The sequence below is a fragment of the Dysidea avara genome, chromosome 1 (assembly GCF_963678975.1).
Source record: "Dysidea avara chromosome 1, odDysAvar1.4, whole genome shotgun sequence".
In the NCBI taxonomy this organism is placed as follows: Eukaryota; Metazoa; Porifera; class Demospongiae; order Dictyoceratida; family Dysideidae; genus Dysidea; species Dysidea avara.
The window spans coordinates 17709402-17727699 of NC_089272.1; the positions used below are offsets into that span (position 1 = coordinate 17709402).

At 36.5% G+C, this 18298-nt stretch overlaps 1 protein-coding gene across 1 annotated transcript; it reads right to left on the bottom strand.

The window, feature by feature from the left end:
* Nucleotides 1-8409: 8409 nt before the first annotated feature.
* Nucleotides 8410-17645, bottom strand: LOC136248902 (uncharacterized). The gene is made up of 6 exons (XM_066040751.1): nt 17207-17645; nt 12319-12631; nt 9849-10181; nt 9040-9681; nt 8792-8945; nt 8410-8738 (listed from the first exon to the last, which is right to left on the bottom strand). The coding sequence occupies exons 2-6, from the start codon at nt 12350-12352 to the stop codon at nt 8498-8500; spliced, it is 1404 nt and encodes a 467-aa protein (XP_065896823.1). The 5' UTR covers nt 12353-12631; nt 17207-17645; the 3' UTR covers nt 8410-8497.
* Nucleotides 17646-18298: the final 653 nt, after the last annotated feature.

Consider the following 18298-nt stretch of genomic DNA (forward strand, 5'->3'; position numbering starts at 1 on the left):
GAGATCCATCATTATTAATAATGGGTGTGTACATTTAGACTCTAATCTTGATGTGTCAAACTAGTTGCTAGGGGAGGTGGTAGGGCACGTGGAAAGTATTCCTTTCAGTTGTAGCTACACTAAGCTAAGTAGTCACCAAGTACATCAAACCCCTATAGAAATGCATTTATTTTGGAAGGGTATGTTATAATTAGATTTTGCACTTAGCTTGCTTGAGATCATTTCAATTGCAATTGCCAGTATTTTAACTGGAATTTGCATTTCCAGCAGAAATGCATGTATATAAAGTACATATGTACGTACATGTAAGTATGCATGGAAATTATGATACATGGACCATGAAGGAGATAGTATGTATCTCTTTTAGTGAGATCTTGCACATAGTTTAATGATATTCTAGATCTGTGAGGCAATTAGATGAAATGACACATAATACAATAAGATAGCATTGCAATTACATAAATCAAGCCTTGCAGGTAGCTATAATTTCACTCCATGAGCATGAATAAATCCTGGAGAACAATAGCAAGCTTCATTAGTACATGCTTGTACATGCATTCACTGCAAGGTTAATTTGCAAGTCTGCACTTTTGTTGGCATTACCATATGTGACCGGATTTGCGAAAAGGGGTCTTCCACACACATCCACTTCTGTAAACGTTGGAGACCATAACTTAGTGTTCAAGTAACATATTAACCTGAAACTTTCACCATGTATTCAGCTATATTGATGCTCACCACTGTCCAAATTTCAAGGCAATAGCTCTTTCCAAACTGAAGTTATCAATTGTCAAAGTTGGCAAATTGGATGTGTGTGGAAGACCCCTTTTCACAAATCCGGTCACATATTTTAAATAGTAATCATAATGTAGCTGCATATAACAATATGTTACCACAATTTCACATTCAGTTTTCATTTTCAGTAATTGCATTAGCAACAAATGCTTTCTCGACTATACTTTCTAACACAGAAAATGTGCTCTACATATAACATATCAAAAGTTCTAAAAACAAACCCATTAAGAGAAAGTGACCTTTTGGTGACTTGTTTTTATATGCTATTTCATCAAAGCTTTGTAATGTCAATTAAATAATTTTGGTACCAAATTAAATGAATGGTCTCACTATAAGGAATTTTGATGATCTCACAAACTGAATAATTATCATAATTAGCTGTTTTTCGTTGTATAATAATTTTCATATGCAAAACTTGTATGAAAATTTTTTGCACGAAACGTTTTACACAAAATCGAACTATTCTAATAGAGCAGTCATTCACATAAATCATACAAAAATATTTTTACACGAAATATTTTTGCATGAAAATAAAGCAAATTACGGTATGCAATTTTTATTAATTTTTATAATTAGTTTTTTGAACTGCAAAACACAAAATCCATCTAGTACCAATGCACAAAATTGAAAGCTGTTTTTAGCATACATAACTCTTTTACATACTGTCAGTACACACTTCAACCGTGACAATGGTCATGATTCATATTGATACAGTTCTCCTTACCATAAACTTCCAAAACTTTCTGGCAAATTAACTGTTAATTTTCCCATAACACTCCCTTAGCAACCCATACATTTTTTTCGTAATTTTTAACGGGCTATCGAATGGTAAATTTAAAAAATTACGCATGATTCTATTTAATGCACACCTCGCGCTACTATTGTTGAGTCACAGAAACGTGCTTTACAGGTGATTGTTGTTTTATTTTGTGATTATTATTGATGCCACCTAAGTCAAAGAGAAGTTTACAGCTGAAAGTAGCCAGAAGACATCGCCATAAGAGGGCTAAAACACAAGAATGTTCCTCCACTATGAATGAAAGTATTTCTGAAGATGTAACAGAGGAACATATAATAGACACTACTCTTGAACTTTCTAGCATTGCAAACCCAGATGACATGTCAGAAAATGAGACCACAGAAGTGATACCTGTTTCAACTGAAGGTGTAGTGCCCGTAACTGGGAATCATGGTGCGACAACTGAAGAGATTATACCCACATTCAGTGATTATGATTCCCAAGATGATGAAGAGTATACTTCACCAGGTGAAACTGCAACAGAAGATGAATTAATCCATGGTCATGCAAAAGACTGGATAAGCTCTCTTGACAGAGACGATGTCATGTCACTGTCTCTGGTGCTACACCATCTAATAGTAAACATTTTAGGCCTTCAACTAACATTTGCAGCTAAAGTGATTGGCGATTTAATTGGAAAAAGTGACCGAACTGTCCGTGAATGGAGGGGAACCTTTCTATGCAATGATGGATCATTTCCAGGTTCACTGCAAGGGAAGTACCAGCGTACAGGCGTCTTGGAACAAAATGAAGAGTTGAACAAGCATGCGAGAAAGTATGTCAGGGAAAATGCTAATGTAAAAGGTAGACCTAACATGACCACTGCTTCATTTTGCCAGTGGGTAAACAATGAACTTTTACCCAATAGTGTGCTTGAGCCTGGCTTTCCTCGCAAAATAAGTGTTGACACTGCTAGAAGATGGTTGCACCACCTTGATTTTCAAGTGTTAGACAGAAAAAAAAGTGTTTATATTGATGGACACGAGAGAGAAGACGTAGTTGCTTATCGTAAGAAGTTTATTAGAAAAATGGTATCAATTGGATTTATAAACGAAGATAATGCCCCCACTGCTGAAGCTTCCCAGTGTCTACCAGAAGATCTAAGATGTCCATCTGAAGAGCAATTACAGAAAACGATTGTGCTATTCCATGATGAATCCATATTTTCAGCTAATGAAGACCAAGGGACACAATGGGGTGAAAAGGATAATTTTGCAATTAAACCTAAAAGCAAAGGTTCTGGTATTATGGTATCAGACTTTATTGATGAGTTTAATGGTTACCTTTGTCTAAGTGACTCAGAATATTCTCTGGCTAAACAAACATATGGAGACAACATTACAAAAGAAGCTCGTCAATTTTTGGAATATGGAGAGAATCGAGAAGGTTATTGGACATCAGACAAATTCCTTACCCAAATGGACCATGCAGTAAAAATAGCAGATATTAAATATCCTAAAGATCAAGGATATCGTGTAGTATGGGTGTTTGACAACAGCAGTTGTCACAATGCTTATGCTGAAGATGCATTAAATGCAAACAACATGAATGCCAAGCCTGGGGGCAAGCAGCCACACTTACGTGACACAGTATGGAATGGGAGACCCCAGCGAATGGTTTTTAATATTGGTATTCCGAAGGGCCTTATCCAGGTACTAACTGAAAGAGGCAAGTACCATAAATCAATGAAACTTGAAGACATGAGGAAAGAGATCTCCACTCATCCAGACTTCATGAATGAGATGACCAAACTAGAACATTTTCTACGTGACCGTGGACACATTTGCATCATGTTACCAAAATTTCATTGCGAGCTTAACCCCATTGAAAGATGCTGGGGTCAAGCAAAGCGATATACAAGAAGCTTTACTAATTACACTTTGCCACGACTGCGTATCAATATTCCCAATGGACTTGATTCTGTGACACTCGAGAATATCAAAAACTATTTCCGCAAGGTCAGGCAGTACATGTTTGCATACCTAGAAGGCTTCACAGCAGGTCCAGACTTGGAAAAGACAGTTAAAGCATACAAGAAAGTATATAAATCACACCGAAAGATAGGTGTAAACAGCTGACGAAGTCCATTTTTCCATGTATACAATATATCCCAAAGGAAACAACCTATCCCAAAACCCTTCTGTAATTTTATTCCTTGGTAGTTGTATGTACTGCACAGTAAAAATTATACTGATAGCTATATATATGTGTGGGTACATACGTTTTTTGTATTAATCATATAATTGTTTATAGAAATTGAACTACAACAGTAATGAACAAAATGCTCTGTAGAAAGTTTTCACTACACATGATAATCACATAAAAGGTGTAAAAGGTAGGGCATCAGTCACTATCAATATGTACTTGCATTTTGAAGAGAAACGGCAGTGAAATGAAGTGTATCTACCATAGTCTCATTAAAATCATTGCATATATCTGATTTTTTTGTTAATATTAGTGCATGGGTTGAGTAGTACCCCCAGAAAATTTCATTGCAATTGCACAATGTATCACTGAGTTTTGAATTTTAAAAATCGTGACACCATTTTGGAAGTTTATGGTAAGGAGAACTGTAGGATAATCTAATCCAAAACAGCCAAGCTGTAAAAAAAGAGTGCGGCCCTCAGAAAGGCTATGGTGAAGCACAAAATTCACCTGAATTGTTGTTATTAAAATTTTTACCATTAACCAACCATCACAGCCATTTCTTGGCCGCCACCTTGGATTTCACATCTTTTTTGACCATAGTATTTCTGAGGGCCGCACTCTTTTTTTACAGCTTGGCTGTTTTGGATTAGATTTCACTTCTTTTTGTATTTGTATACCCCAAAGCTGGCCTATGGCCAGCTTTAGGGCTTTTTAACCTATCATTTTTTGTTTACCACAGGAAGAAGAAAAGATGAAGCAGGGTGATTTCTTTGTAGCTGAACTCTCTACAAGGTGATCCTTCTAGCTGATCTCTCTACCGGATGACTTGTTTGTAGCTGAACTATCTACAAGGTAACTTCTTCTAGGTGATCTTTCTACAGGGTGATTTGTCTGTAGCTGAATTCTCTACAGGGGGATTTGTTAGCAGCTGAACTCTCTACATGGTAGTTTCTTTGTAGCTGAACTCTCTACAATGTAATTCTTCTAGCTGAACTCTCTACAGGGTGACTTGTTTCTAGCTGATCTCTCTACAGGGTGACTTGTTTCTAGCTGAACTCTTTACAGGTGATTTGTTTGCAGCTGAACTCTCTTACATGGTGGTTTCTTTGTAGCTGAACTCTCTACAAGGTAACATCTTCTAGCTGATCTCTCTACAGGGCAATTTGTTTGTAGCTGAACTCTCACATGATTGTTTCTTTGAAGCTGAACTCTCTACAAGGTGATTTCTTCCAGCTGATCTTTCTACAGGATGATTTTTTTGTAGCTGAACTCTCTACAGTTGATTTGTTTGCAGCTGAACTCTCTTACATGGTGGTTTCTTTGTAGCTGAACTCTCTACAAGGTAACATCTTCTAGCTGATCTCTCTACAGGGCAATTTGTTTGTAGCTGAACTCTCACATCATTGTTTCTTTGAAGCTGAACTCTCTACAAGGTGATTTCTTCTAGCTGATCTTTCTACAGGATGATTTGTTTGTAGCTGAACTCTCTGCAGTTGATTTGTTTGCGGATGAATTTTCTACATGATGGTTTCTTTGTAGCTGAACTCTCTACAAGGTAACTTCTTCTAGCTGATCTCTCTACAAGGCGATTTGTTTGTAGCTGAACTCTCTACATGGTGGTTTCTTTGTAGCCGAACTCTACTAGGTGATTTCTTCTAGCTGAACTATCTCTTTCCATAGTTGAACTCCCTACAAGTTAACTTCTTCTAGCTGGTCTCTCTACAGGGTGAATTGTTTGTAGCTGAACTCTCTACAGGGTGATTTGTTTGTAGCTGATCTCTATACAGGTTACTTGTTTCTAACTGATCTCTTGAATTCTGTTCAGGGTGACTGCTCTATTAGGATGACTGCTCTATTAGGATGACTGCTCTATTAGAGTATCTCGATCTCGCACTTGCTACACCAAGTTGGATTTCGTGTTATAACTCCGTGGCTTTAAGTCTGATTCTTCTACACCATTGAAGAGCCTTTCTAAGATGGTTACTCCATCTGTACAGAGAATGTCAAAGCATTACCCCAAGCGGTTTATCTGGTAGGCGTGGCAAGTAATCGTTTTAGCTAATCTCGATTGCGTAATTGTTACACACTGTTGGTTTTTTCGTTGTATCTTCCTGGTTTTTAGCTTGATTTCTTTCAAACCACAAAAGGATTGCGGTTCAATAGTTAACCTATCCACCCACCGATTTTCAGCTTCTTCCCATACGCGGTTTACCCTGTAGGCATGACAACATATTGGTGTTATTTTTCGTGAATAATTGCTCGTAACTCTTTGCCTGTTTATGGTATTCCAACCAACGTTGGTACCGAGATGCGCCTTTATACCCCCTTCTGTGTGGAAATTTCAAGGCAATCGGATAAGGCGTTCGCGTTTTATAGCAGTTTTTGTAAGTGTGCGACAAGAGGAAGAAAAATAAGAAGAAAAAAAATGAAGAAACTAAGCAAATATTTGAAGTCGCATATCTCGGGAACGCCTGAAGCAATTTCTTTCAAATTTGGAATGTGGAGTACTGAAGTTGGAGGGAGCGTCCACAGCAAAAATCGTCTTGTTTCATCAAGGCAGCACAGAGCTACGGAGGTGCGAAAATTGCGTTTTCTTTCTTCCTGTCAATATACTCACGGGTGTTGCGCGCCGGCTTCTTGGGCCGCACGACACACTACCGTGTGTCTTGATTGTGGACCCTTGGGTGTTTTCTGTTACCATGTAAACAAACTGCAAAGCTATAATATAGGCCTGAATCAAATATGCTCAAAAATTTAGTCTAAAATGCTTTCAGGAATTTCCCATAATTTTCACCTATTATGCTCTTCAATTTCTTACAATTCTCTTGGAACATTTAATCAGTGAGTGCTCTATTAGAGTATTTCACTCCAAAGTGACTGTTTTATTAGAGAGTATCAATCTAATGAGCTTTGTATATACAATGTATTTGAGCAGTTTGCAGTTTCCACTGACTGTTCTATTGGGGAGTATCGATCTGTTTTCTTTCAATTAAGCTCCATAGTTTGAAATATCCACTTAATATGCTAGCATTATGTTGTCATAGCACTCCAGCTAATTATGCTTTTATTATGCTGGCATACTTGACACAAGCCTACTAGAATATGTATATATACTAATATAGCAATTATGGCAATATACATGTTTTGTGGCTTTAACGCACAGGTTATAATTTAGGAAGTGTTTTAACTGTTCAAAGCAACTACCATTTGAATGATTAATACTATGGCAGCAAAAATAATATAATTATTATGCACATCATTATTGAGTGGCATATCAGTGTTCTTACACATATGTAACTTCTGAACCAGCCATCCACCATATCCTCATTAAATGTGCTTTATACACTACACTATGTATAGTAGGTGAAATAGTCGACTATGCTTGCTAAACATACTTAATGGTCTCAAAACCAAGTAAAATTTGTGTCATAGGTACAGTGTGTTCATGATCACTACAAACAAACTTGTATATTTGCATCCACATGTGAATACAATATCAATTCATCATAATTAGATATGTGCTTAGAAACAATACGATAAAGATATAGCTATAGAATGATAATCTATGCAAGTTACATATTTGCCTCAGTGGTAGCTACATCTAATGATACATATAGTAATTCATAAAAATTATTTCACCGTCACTACACAAAGTTAAGTACACGTGTACTTTTAAGTGTAATATGCAACTGTAGAAATGATATGTCCCTTATCTACATGCAGTTTACTGCTTCGTAGCCAGATATGACTTTAGGGCAATTAATTTTGAAGATGTTCAATATGTTTCTATAGTTATTGATTATTTCTGATTTTAACAGAATACTGTACCTACTGACTAACTAACATTACCTGCATGCTTTCAGCCATAAGCAAGCATAACTCAAAAAACATCTACAGCTACTAGGGTAGTACTAGATACTGCAATTGTTAACAGATACTGCAATTTTTTGGTTGTCAGCTAGCCACCTAAACAACTGTTTATACCTACATAGTTAAGGTTGACCCATTTTTTTCAAAGATTACTGCACTATATACAGTTAGGGACCCGCTGATTATGCTCAAAATTTTACCTATTATGCTATGCTGCACTGCTCAAAAATTTACCTATTATGCTTAAATTTATGCTCAATACTTACCTGTTATGCTCAAATTATGCCCAATTATTTATGCCTCAGTTCTCATGCTCTGCTAATAATTTCCAGTTTATGGGTAAATAATAAGTGCCTGAAGCACAATCTTACTTGTCAAAATGCATATCACAGAAAAGATCGATATACTCTAATGGAACAGTCAGCTATGTGATTGCTCTATTAGAGTTACTGACTGTTCTATTACAGTATATCGATCTTTCTGTGATACTTATTTTTATAAGCAAGAATTCATACTGTTACAAAATATTCTACCTATTATGCTAGCATTATGCTCAATGCTTTCAGGTACCTATTATGCTCATAATTATGCCAGCATAATCGGCAGGTCCCTGACTACAGTGTTTCAGATAATTGCTGTTTGTATCTAGACTTTCAAGATACCATGTAATATACAATCAATCATGTTACTATTGCTATTTCCATACACAAAAAATATTTATTGATTATTAATAATAATGAATAGTGTACAAACAAATGCATTATGAAATAAAAGTAAACCTGCGTACACTCTGCATGATAAAACTGAAGCAGTTTACAAAATACAGGCATAAGCAACTCTAATAGCAGCAAGAAATATCCATGAAAAACTTCTCTTTAGAGGAAATTAAGCTTCAAAGTATTGTAAGTTATATATATATAGTTGATCATCAGCAGTACCAGCTGTTATCTGTACTTCAAAATCAGTAGAGGCATTTGTTTTGTTATCAACAGTGTAAGGATTTTCCATAACTTCTGTCTGATCAGTTCCAACATCTTTCCCAGAGACAAACATTGATTCATCCTTAAGAGAATTACGATTGGTCCCAGTCTGTGCAACATGCATCAGCTCCACTTGGTTACTAGGCCTTTAATGATATTTATGAGTGGTTAAGCTGTAAGTCACAATTGTACAGCTTACTTTGGATATTTACTTCTGCTTCTTTGCTTTGTCACCATGAAAATGACGAGGATGGCAAACAGGATGCACAACACAGTCGCAATAACAAACAGTATAATAAACACCACACTGGTGTCATTATCACCAGCAGTATTACGACTGGCTTCTATTTGCACTAAATCAAATAAAAGTTAAGCATAAAGTGAAGGAGTGCTTTGCAATTTATAGTAGGTCTATCATATGCTAAAATTGTAAGCAAACAATCTCACCTGTGAAGTTGCTCATTTGTACAATATCTGAAACACTTGTTTCCAGTATCATCACATTACACTCATATGTACCCTCATCTCCCTCCATCAGGTACATAAACTGGAGACTACTAGTGTAATTGTTACCACTACCACTGGTTGGGCTGATGGTCACTCTACTATCATTTGTAATAGTGTCTCCTCCAGGTCCCATCCAACTTATCAATATTAAATGTGGCTCTACTCCACTAACTGTACTCACTGTACACTGGATATCATGAGGACTACCTACCATAGCTCCTTGTATAGGACCAGATGGTGTTATACTGACTGTAGGAGTAGGAACTGTAACGTCCAGTGTGACACTATCAGTAGCCATAACTGGTGGACTAGTGTTGATCATTACCTCACACTGGTACGCTCCACCATCATCAGTTGTGCTCAATAGTGGGATGATGTATACAGATCTATATATCATGAAATCATTTTGTGAATAATTTGGATTTATTCCATTCATTCTTTGTAATTCTATGCCATAACTATTCCATACAATATCCACACTACTGATGATACCTCTTACAGTAGTCACGTTACACTCCAGCATCAGTGACTTACCAACTATCTGAGTACTAATGTTGGAAACAGTAGCATTGGGAGTAGGAACTGAAAGAAAAATTAATTGAAATATTGCTCTTACATACACAAAAGATTACTAATACTAAAAGATTACTGATAGGTACATATGGGGTATATGGGTACACCCCTTGAGATTCTTGTTCACTATCCATGTGTGTGTGGTGTATGTGCATACATGTATGTGACCCACTCACCATGAAAAGTTTCTATTTCTACAAACTCTGACACATCAGTTTCTAGTATCACTACAGTACACACATATATGCCATCATCCTCTTCTGTTACATAATCAAATTGTAGAGTGCTTGTAAAACTACTGTCATTAGTGGTGGTAGGGCTAATGGACACTCTATTGCTGTTATTGCTACTTGTGATGAGTCCTCCACCAATTAACATCCAGTTAAATGACACTGAACCGATGTCCACTCCACTAACTGTGCTAGCTATACACCGGATGTCTTGAGGACCACCTACTACAGCTCCTTGAATAGGACCAGATGGTGTTATATGTAGAGCAGGAGTTGGAACTGCAATAATGATAGTTCACTGCAGATAAGCAACAAAGAATTTGAATCATCAAGACTCATGGTAGTGAGTCAAGGAAAGTAGGATGTGCGACTACCATAAGTTACTGTTTTACACAAATGACTAACTCTAACAGAACCCACACCTAAAACGTATCTTTAAATCTATTCTTCTGAAGAAACCTCGCAGTACATCAAAACCTTTGGTATATTGTTATATAAGTTTATTACTAAGTAATCCCTGATATATTTTAGTAACACTGCATGAAATTTTGCTGAAAACATCGTACTCTTCTCCTCCTTCACTTAGTCATTTAGCGCGAGCTGCCTATTTTTTTACTCTTACATCTTAGACTGTGATAGCTCCACAGCCTTGGATTTACTATCACAAGTTCCTTTGCTAGTTACGTTTCTTCAGTACAAATTTTGGAACTCCTCCCTTGTGAGAGCCACCATAGGCAATTTTCTCACTGTTTGATTCATTCACTCTTGCATTCCAAGGGACAATCTTTGATATGTAATTATAGTCGGTACACGTTCACCTGAGCCCCCGCCAAATATAGCAATATCAAAGAAGTGAACATGTGTTCACTCCCGATAGTTTTGTACATGAACAAGCATGTTTTCATGTTGTAAACATGTTTGCGTGCCGAATCATCCATACTAAATGTATGGGATATTTTTAAGCCTCATAACTCACTTGGTCTTGCCCGTATCAAAGCTCTTTTTGATTAACAGTTGTGGTGTTTAAAGGGCTTCACAGCGCTACTAAATGTTTGGGCAGCTGACCCATGTAACAAGAGTTATTAACAAGAAATGAGGGCTCAGGTGAACGCGAACAGACTATAAAGATATGGAGTAGTTTTGCTTGATTATGACCTGCCATTTTCTGGGAAGTGGTGAGTTAATTTCCATAAGTGCGCTTATAGGATAATAAGGTCGCCTACACTAATTGGTGATTAATTTTGTAGTCTTTAAGAATACGATCTTAAAATTTACAGTTGGTGAACTCGGTGCAGATTCGGCAGTAAGCATCAATGCTAGGTGAACATGATCAGTGTGTTGAACTCAATGAACTTGCTATCGTGTGCTATTCTCGTAAGTGTTTGTTATTCAGTTGTTATTTAATAATGGGCCTGACGTAGCAGTAACACATGTACAGCCCACAATACAGCTTTGTTTGTGCATTTCAAGGGACAATCCAGTATAATAAGAAATTTTGGACACATTCTCACTTGCCGGGAAATCACCTTTACTCAATCTATTCATGTATGGTTTTACTGATGCTTATAGAAGCCATACCCTATTGAGGTTGCAACACCAATAAGTACCTGCCTACTTGTACCAAACTAGTACTGTACATTCTTTGGTTTGCCACTTCATGTCCCAAGCTATGATGCAATGCACAAAATAACTGTTGAAGCTGTTGTGATAACCAAAGGTGGCTAGTATGAAACCATTAGCCAGCTTTATGCATTAATATTTTTTGTCTTGATCAATGACAAAAATGTGTGATATCCTAAAACAAAAATAGCCTTGGGGCTGTAAAAAAAGGGCACTGCCAAGCAAAGTAGGATCAAGCTTATTCAACATGGCTGAGGACTGATATCAAGTTGAGGCCAAGTAGATAGGAATATTACCATGATCAATCTGTTAAACAACTGGTAAGAATAAGGACTGATATCAAGTTGCAGCCAAGTGAATGCAGCATTACCCATTCTCTTTGTATCTAGCTATAGCTATATAATAAAACTAGAGTAAATACACATGTAACTGTTATCAAATTGTCATTTGGCTGTTTTTTCTTTATTGTAGTGTGTGATTTTAAAAAACGGCTAAATGACAATTAATAACAGTTGCATGTGTATTTGCTCAAAATTTTATTATATAGCTATAGCTAGATACAAAGAGAATGGGTAATACTGCATTCACTTGGCTGCAACTTGATATCAGTCCTTGTTCTTACCAGTTGTTTAACAGATTGATCATGGTAATTTTCCAATCTACTTGGCCACAACTTGGTATCAGTCCTTGTTCTTACCAGTCATGTTGAATAAGTTTGTTTGATTGATCCTAATTTGCTTGACAGTGCTCTTTTTTACAGCCCCAAGACTGTTTTTGCTTTGGGATAATTATATACCTGTAACATCCAATGTGACACTATCAGTAGCCATAACTGGTGGACTAGACTACCTCACATTGGTACACTCTACCATCATCAATTGTGCTCAGTTGTGGAACAGTACAAGTAACTACATATACAGCAGAGGTGACAATTGTTAAACTAACATTGACTCTTTCAATTCTTAATAGTTCTTCTCCATCACTACTCCACACTACATTCACTCTACTAGTGATACCTCTCACAGTAGTAAAATTACAGCCCATCATTAGTGACTGTCCCACTATCTGAGTATTAGGAGTGTTTACACTTATGATGTAATCAGTAGGAACTATAATGCAATAAATATATACATAATTAATATAATGAACTTGGAAGTGAAGATAAAATTAGTGTTTGTAATATTGCCACTCAAAAACATGCAATACTGTTTGCATAGATTTCATTCTTTTTGTATTTTTATATGGTCCCAAAGCCCACCATGATTTGATGCTTTTTGTTCACACACATCCACACGTCTTCTTATCTACAAACAGAATCATGACGATTGTCTTGTTATAAAGCATAAATTTTATTTGAATAATATTGTAACACTCTAATAGAGTGCACATTTTTAAGACTTCTAATACAACACACATATTGCTAGAATAATTGTGACCCGGTCTGCAAAAGGGGTCTTATAGCCTTTTCAATTGCATTAACTTGGCAACCTGTAACTTGACTTGTGAATGTGGTACCACCCTACAATTTGGTCCCCTATACCCCTAACACAGCACTACAGCATGGTGTAATATGAAGGTGATAGGTTGAAAACATGAGGAGTTATGATTAGTCAAATTGGACAACTTGGAAAGGATATAAGATCCCTTTTCACAGACTGGGTCACAATTATTGGCATGCGTTACATACTAGCTTAGTAAAATTAAACTAGGACTACAGTATATAAGGTAGAAATTTAAGTGAGCTGAACAACTAACAGCAGCAGTTCAGTGCTTAATTAAGGGTTCAGTTGCTAGTGTGTGAGTGTAGATCCTTGGTTTGAGCCATGGGCATATTTTCAGTGTTTTTCAGTTCTTGATGATTGTTCTATGCTAGTAGAGTATTTCAACCCTGTGATTATGTGCTCATCAATTTATCTTTGTTGCTGTCACTGCAACTTCTTTTGAACCACAAAAAGTTGGAGCTACAATGGTTAACCCAGAGGTGGATCTAGGAGCTGGCAAGGGGAGGGGAGGGGCACAAACAAGTTCGGATCCACACCATTGAAAGAGTATATACATGTAGCTAGTCTAGCTACAATCATTATAGTTGATGTACGCATTGCAGAAACTAATCACCTCTCAGTAGTCTTTTACTGTTGAATTGTGCTATTGCAGGTGGTTGTGAGGTCTTAAGTTACAAAAGCTATGAATAGCTTAAACACCTGCCACTCGACAATTATTTCTAGAGGCACTTAGTGTGCATGAAAGTGCTGGGTGGCAGATTGAGTTTTATTTTAGGTAAATATGTAGTAAAGAGAGGTGATATGTCTGTCCTTGAGCTAAAATGGTATTTATTTCTTGAGTAATAAACTGATATTGGCCAAATAGCATGTCAAAGTGATAGCTATAACTAATTTTTCCTAAAAGGAAAGGGCAAAGGAGGAAGGTGGGGCATTTGGCATCCTGCCATGTAACCAATATAATAATTATCAAGAGTCTATCATATAAAAACAGAGATCTTTTTATATTATGAACTCTTGTAATTATGTGACTGGATTTGGACAAGGGAGTCATCCATACACATTCAGTTTATCAACTTTCTAACTTCAGATCGGAAAAAGCCAATGACTTGGTCAGTAGCAAATCGCAATATAGCTATAATGAGTGTGGAAAATGTCAGGTTTGTATCACTCTTGAAGTCTAGTAAGTGACTGCTTGAAAACTGCAAAGATCATTTGAAAGTCTCAATAAAGTTATATAGTACTGTATAGCCTATATATTTTGAGGGGAAAATTTCTCAAGGTTGAGCAATTTTGCAAAAAATATATATATATATTTTTGTGGATTTGCAAACATTCCCAAAATGTATTAAACTATATGGAGGACTAAATATTTCAAAGATGCATATTTCACTGGTCACCCCCAAAACTGCGAAATCAGCAAAAACTTTCTCCCTTGAAATATTTAGGCCATACGGTATACAGGAAACATAGATTGTTATGTACTACATTAAAAGAATTATTAATTCATTGCAGCATGCAGTACTCACACGTACAGCATACGCATACACATAAACTTAAATACCTCTGAGGTCACTAATTTCAATGAAATCTGATGCACCAGTTTCGAGTATCATAACATTACATGTGTGGGTACCATCATCTCCCTCCAACAGGTAAGCAAAGTCAAGAGAACTGATGTAATCATTGTCATCAACCATGGTAGGAGTAATGGTCACTCTACTATTGTTTGTTATAGCTTCTCCTCCAGGTCCTGTCCAAGTGACCCTGACTGCATTTAGCAGAACTCCATTAACCGTTCTAGCTGTACAGTGTATCTCTTAATGTGTACCCATTAGATCTTGTAATGGACCAAATGGTATCATGATAAGAAGAATTGTTAATAATCACATAAAGTGTTCATTATATAGTTACCAGTAACATTTAGTGTCATGTTATCAGCAGACATTGCTAGAAGATCAGAGTTAATTATTATCTCACACTGGTATGTTCTGTCTTCATCATCAGTGTTCAGTTGTAAGACATGTGTAGCTGTATATAATGGTACATTAATTTGATTGAATATTCCACTGATTCCTATAATGCGGTTTAACACTTCACCATTACTGCTCCATACAATGTCTACACTACTGGTAACACCTCTCACACCAATTCCACTACACACTAGTATCAGTGATTGTCCAACTATCTGAGTATCATCAGCAGTAACAGTTACATTATCAGGATTAGGAACTATGGAAGAAAAAGGCAAATAAACAAAACTGTTTTTCAAATGAATACATTCTTTTAATGTTCTGAAGCTACATATATCAAGACTCACAGTAGTGAGTCACACGGCCAAGGCAAGTATGGCGCACGACTACCATGTGCTATTTACATGAATGTCTAACTCCAATAAAACACTCATTCAAAACCAACCATTAAAACTATTCTCTTGTAAAAACACCTTGCAATACAACTCAACCATTGGTATATATTGTTATGTAATAGTTATGCCATGGCTTTGAGGGATTTTGCTGATATATATATGTATATATATATACACCCAAAGTACAAGGGCTAAGGGTGTATTATCAACAATACCCAATGCAGTTGTGGTATATGTGATTTATATAATTCTATAATGCTTTCACATCACAGATCAAAGCAGCCGCCCAGTCTACATTTTGTATGTAGCTCAGCTAGCTGGGATACACAGTGTGTGAAATAACAGTCTGGACACTGACAATTTCTGGTCAATTACACTAGTTGTCAGGCCATAATTGAATTTGTCCAGAAATACAGTCCTTTCAAGGTTTATCATGGGTAGTTGGAAAAGGCGGATACGGTTGGACATGGACACAAACAAGGACGCAGACATGGACGCGGACACGGATATTTTTAAAATACACTTTTACATTTATAAAACAGTTATTTTCTACCTAATATTGTTTTTACAGAAGCATTCACTTCCAGACCCAGGCGTTGATTTTGTCATAGTGCTTATCCATTTATAAGCACATGTGCAAAGGATAGACTAGCAATCTAAAGACCATATGTGACTGGATTTGCGAAAAGGTACCTTTTCCACACATTTGACATACCAGCAAACAAAATGATGTAACACTTGACTCCTTACACTGATTAACTTGCTCTTAGTATCAAAATGTAGCCAGATGCTGTAGCTACATTTATTGAAAATTTCAAGCAATTATATGCCATGATCAAAACGTTATGAAGCTTTAAAGTTCAAAAAATGGGTCAAATTTTGTGTGTGAAAAAGGTACCTTTTCGCAAATCCGGTCACATATAGTGTTGTACACGTGCTCTAGAAATCTAATTCAGTGTCATAGAGATTATGCTGGCATGTCCCAACCTAATCTCGTAGGCCAAGTCCTTGAAACCCTCAACACTTGGTATAAGCACCTGTGCCTTATACTAAAAGGCATAAGATTGTGGATTTGGCCTGCTAAGCTAAGTTGCATGGGGAATACAATTATATAACTCTGTATTAGACTTTAGAGTATGTGTACAACACTATGTGACCCAGGGGCAGATCCAGAGTTTGGAAAGGGGGTGCACTTTGCTGAAAAAAGTTGAAGACCAAAAAAAAAAAAGAAGAAAAAAGGTCACAGCAATAATGGCTGTCCTTTACCAAATGTGCATACTATAAAGTATATAAGATCCTTATTAATAGCTTCATAGTTAATAACTATTACATAATGAATGTACCTAAGTTAATTAAAATTATTTATAGCAATATATTATAATACATGATCTGCACTTGTGTATTTATTTATTATTTTATTTTTTTACACCAAACGAGTTGCTACACCATCAACAATATTAGTAGAATTATACTGAAAATAAACTCGATGTTCAAGTGGATGCCAGTTACTCACAAGTGGATAATTAGCTAGTTAGATTTGGATTAGCCAATCAAGATACTCATAGCTGTGAAGAGCATAATGTTATTTTTAACATGTTGCTTCAGAGGTACTGTACTACTGAATGCAGTGGTTAGACAGTTGTTATATATTTGTGTCACAAACATTTATAAACTGGTTAACATGACATAGTTAATGTCAAAACCTGACATGAACAATTTGTTCTATAATTTTGATCTTTTAGTTATTATATGCTACAGTAGCACACATACAGTTACTACACATTATGTGCGATCATTACTTCAATATATACACTCACCAGTGAGACTTTGTATTTGAATATAACCAAAAGCACAAGTTTTCAGTATCATTACACTGCAGGTGTATATTCCCTCATCTACATCTCCCTCCATCAGGTACATAAACTGGAGACTACTAGTGTAATTGTTACCACTACCACTGGTTGGGCTGATGGTCACTCTACTATTATTTGTAATAGTGTCTCTTCCAGGTCCCATCCAACTTATCAATACTAAATATGGCTCAACTCCACTAACTGTATTCACTGTACACTGGATATCTTGAGGACTACCTACCATAGCTCCTTGTATAGGACCAGATGGTGTTACACTGACTGTAGGAGTAGGAACTGTAACATCCAGTGTGACACTACCAGTGACCATAATAGGAGGACTAGTGTTGATCACTACCTCACACTGGTACACTCTACCATCAGATGGTGTAAGTGGCCAAGTAACCATCTGAGTTATATAATGCAAAAGTACTGTTGGCTCCTTCAATTCTTGCAAGTTCAGGACCACTGTAAATGCTCCAAATTAAGTCCACACTACTCACAATACCTCTCACAGTAATCACACTACACCCCAGTGTTTATGACTGACCAACTATCTGAGTATCAACAGCTATCACTGTAACATTATCAGGCCTAGGAACTGCAAATAAACAAAGTGTATTATGTATTAAGTGACCACAATAGAAATGGCAGCTGCTTAAAATTTTATGTAATTATGATCAAGGCATGCAGTAGTGTGTCGTGCAGCTAAGAAAGCTGGTGCACCACACTGTGAGTAGGGACCCGCCGATTATGCTCATAATTTTACCTATTATGCTATGCTGCACTGCTCAAAAATTCACCTATTATGCTTAAATTAATGCTCAATATTTACCGATTATGCTCGATTATGCTCAATGTTCATGTCTTAGTTCATATGCTTTGCTACTAGTCTAACACTGTATAGAAAAAAATGAGTGGCTGGAACACAAATAATAAATTCTTGCTGCATGCCTGCATGTAAGGAAAAAGATCGATATACTCTAATAGAACAGTCAGTTTGATGATTGTTCTATTAGAGTTACTGACTGCTCTATTAGGGTATATCGATCTTATTTT